Source organism: Myotis davidii, unplaced genomic scaffold, assembly GCF_000327345.1.
Source record: "Myotis davidii unplaced genomic scaffold, ASM32734v1 scaffold1364, whole genome shotgun sequence".
In the NCBI taxonomy this organism is placed as follows: Eukaryota; Metazoa; Chordata; class Mammalia; order Chiroptera; family Vespertilionidae; genus Myotis; species Myotis davidii.
In genome coordinates, this window is record NW_006295736.1 from 325,267 (window position 1) to 328,848 (window position 3,582).

General features: G+C 60.1%; 1 protein-coding gene across 1 annotated transcript in view; it reads right to left on the minus strand.

Moving 5' to 3' along the window:
* Positions 1-3,580, minus strand: part of NPC1L1 (NPC1-like 1) — a gene marked incomplete at its 5' end in the record, with an annotated part of 24,734 nt that extends 21,154 nt beyond the window's left edge. Inside the window, 4 exons of the mRNA XM_006770395.2 lie at positions 787-915; positions 1,040-1,212; positions 1,433-1,533; positions 2,910-3,580. Coding sequence (XP_006770458.1) covers positions 787-915; positions 1,040-1,212; positions 1,433-1,533; positions 2,910-3,580 — 1,074 coding nt within the window. The remainder of the gene's footprint in view (positions 1-786; positions 916-1,039; positions 1,213-1,432; positions 1,534-2,909) is intronic.
* Between the last annotated feature and the right edge of the window lie 2 nt (positions 3,581-3,582).

The window sequence follows — 3,582 nt, forward strand, 5'->3', positions numbered from 1 at the left end:
AAAGTATATACATATATATTTTTTAAAAGTATAATTCTCGAATCAGATTGCCTGATTCAAATCATAGTTCCATCAATTACTAGCTTTGGGATCTTGAACAAGTTACCTAATGTTCTTTCAGTTTCCTCATCTGAAAAATGGGGATAATATCAAACTCAGGGTTATCATGAGGAGTACAGTAGGTCCTTGGATTATGTCAGAGATCCGTCCCTACGGCGCGACGTAACGCGATTTTCGCTGTAAGTTGGAACCCACCTATATAAGCACTTATGTCGCTCACATGCAGCACATACACAGCAGTAAGGAAGTGAAACAGTAAAAAAAAAAATTTAAAAGAAATATAATTCCTGACCTTGTGGGAAATAAATAATAAAAAACATAAAGCACATATGTACATACGTTAAAATGACGGAACTTTTTTTTTTTTTTATAAATAAATGGGAGATGGTGACGTAACCACAAAACGAGTCCTCCATAACCCGAGGACTGCCTGTACCTTGTTATATGGATTTAATTTTTGAACCATATGAATGCATTACCTATTCAAAACAAAAAAATTAAAAAATATCTTTGTATGTATATCACTAAGAGTATTGCTTTCTGCTCATATTTATTGTTTTACTAAAATTGTCCCCTCCCCCAGCCCCTGGGAACCACCATTCTACTTTCTGTTTATATTCATTTGACTGGGGAGCCTCGGTGGGGTGTCCCCTGCAGCCAGACGTCTGGTTGGAAGGTATTGATGCCCTCCTGTGCCCCCCCGCCCCTCCCCGAGCCCCCCCTCACCAGCATGCGGCGCCAGCTGGTGTAGCTGCCCAGGGCCAGGGAGATGTACAGGAAGATGACCAGGTAGCTGATGGCGAAGATGGGCAGGTCCTCGGCCGTGGTCCGGCTGATCTCGTCCTCCAGGGAGCGCTGTGGGCACACCCACCAGCCCGCTGACCCTGGACTGCTGTGGGTCACTCCGGAAGAACCGGGTGGGCCACGGGAAGCCCCCCAGCCACCTGGGGTGTCCCCAAGCCGGGGACCCGCGGCCTACCTCCGCCATGAAGGTGACCTGGAGCGTGCCGGCCATCTGCCGCTGGAAGGCTCGCATCTCCTCCAGGAAGGCGCCCTCCCAGAGCCGGGCCTGGGCCAGCCGGGGGTCGCCGGGAGGGTAGTTGTTGAGGGAGAAGGTCAGGATCAGGGCCTCGGCCGCCGAGTACTCGTTCCCTGGGAGGAGACGTGCTCAGCCCCCTCCAGCTCACCTGCCCGCCTCCACCTGCTCTCTGAGTCGCTGTCTAACCCGCACCCACTTCCCTCTCAGCCGGAGCGTCTGAGCGGCGCTGGGAGAAGGTGGAGGAGGTGGAGGGTGGCAGGTCTACCCCCACCCAGCCCCCACGGCAGTCACACCCCCATGCCACCCTCCCACTGCCCCAGGTGACCCACTTACCTTGGTAGCCCCCCACGGCGAGAAAAGGGAAGACGGGGGCCCCATAGTCAGCCATGCAGCTCAGGGCCAGGGCCGTGCCATCCTTGAAGGTGAGCGGGGCACTGGGGGGAGAGGAAGGGCTTCCCAGGACCCACTCCCGCCCCCGCCCCGCCCCTGGCCCAGCGCCCGTCCCAACCCCGGGTCAGAACCGTGTCTCTGGCCCAGTGCAGTGTGAGCTCACACACCTCCCCCTCCAGACCTCCAGGCCCATCACCATCGCATTCCGGACGAGCCTCACACCTGGTCCCCTGGGTGGGGCCCGACGATGCCCAGTCCTGACCACCCGCAGAGCCGCAGCAGCTCACACACCCTCAGCCTCCTCCTCCCTCCAGGCCCCAGTGCCTTTCTTTTCTGTGACAGTTTGCGGACCCAGCGGCCTCGGGCCAGTCCTAGGCCTTCAACAGCCCTTTCGGCCAGCGCATCACAGGTGTCTGAGCAGAGGGCTCTGGGAGAGGGAGCCTGTGGTGACCAGCTGTCCTGGGTGTAGGGGCTGCATGTGACCTTGAGCAGCTCTCCACCCCTCTCTGTCTCTCAAAGGAGAACAATCGGACCACCCACAAGTGGTTGTGAGCATCCAGAATCAAAATAACGCCAGTGTGAAGGTGGGGACCAGGCCTGAGCTGCCCCGGACCTGCAGCCAGGAGGGCCCCTGAGGCCCAGGTGCAGACCTTGGGGAGCAGCTCAAACGCGGCGCGCCCTCCATGCAGGGGCCGAGGGTCTGCAAGGTAGGAACTGCTTTCCCGAGACCTCCATGCCCTTTGCTGTTCACCGTTTCACTCTTGAGTGTGTGAAGTACAACAGGCCACGGACGTGGCTTCTGCACCACATGGCCGCTCACAGTTAAGAAAAGACCACAGGCCTGGCCGGTGGGCTCAGTGGATAGAGCGACGGCCTGTGAACTGAAGGGTCCCGGGTTCGATTCTGGTCAAGGGCACATACCCAGGTTGTGGGCTCAATCCCCAGTAGGGGGTGAGCAGGGGGCACCGATCGATGATTCTCTCTCATCATTGATGATTCTATCTCCCTCTCCCTTCCTCCCTGAAATCAATAAAAATATATATTTTTTAAAAATCAATGGAAACATATCCTCAGGGGAGGGTCAACAAAAAGAATCGAAAACCACCGGCTGAAAGTGCAGTTACCCAGGAAGGCCGCACCGCACGCCCCTCTTGGGAGGCCGGACACCCTCTCGCGCAGGACCCCACGCTGGGAGGCAGCCCCTGACACGCAAACAGGGCACGGACGCTCCCTGCTCCAGGAGCCCACCAGGGCCACCTGCACGCCTGCCCCAACGAGCGGGTGGGACCCCACCAGGGACACACGGCCTGAGACCGAGACCCCGAGGAGCCATGAGGCCTCTCGGTGGCGGGCGGCCGTGCCTGGCCTGGTCCCGGAGGGAGGCCGCGCCCCGGCCGGCCTGCAGCCGCAGGGGACTCACTTGGCGCAGTAGAGGAAGTGGTCCCTCCAGTCCACCTGGGCCGTCTGCCCCGTGAGCGTCTGGTTGGCGGTGAGCAGCAGGCGCGTGCGGTTGCTCTGGAAGTACTGCAGGAGGCTGTTGATGCAGCAGTCGGCGAGGCTGGCGTTGTCGGGGTTCAGGGGCGCGTAGCAGACGTCCCGCAGGGAGACGTTGCGCTGCTCCTGGGGCGACCACACCTGCAGGTGCCGCAGCCGCTCCTGCAGCTCCAGCAGCGCCAGCAGCAGGTCCGTGCCCAGCACCCCCCCGAAGGTCTTGGGCCCCAGCAGCAGGGAGTCGTACTGGTAGCTGGGCCGGCTGGGCGCCGTCAGGATCACCTGGTTGGTGCGGAAGAAGGGCCCAAAGTGCTGGTCGTGGAACGCCTTCTCCCGCCGGGCCTGGCTGTTGGGGGCCGACCACAGCTCCACGGGGTCTGTGGTCAGTTTGGTGAAGGCCAGCCCTCCGGCCAAGAAGGCCAGCCCCCAGGCCAAGGCCGCCACCACGGCCATGGACACCAGCAGGACGGTCCACGGCCAGGAGGCCACCCACGTGCCCCAGCCCTCAAAGCAGGCGCTGAGGAAGGTGTGGGTGGAGAGGCTGAGCGTGTTGGAGACGCTGGGGCCGGCCTTGGGGCCCCGAGTCCTGGAGCGCAGGCGGG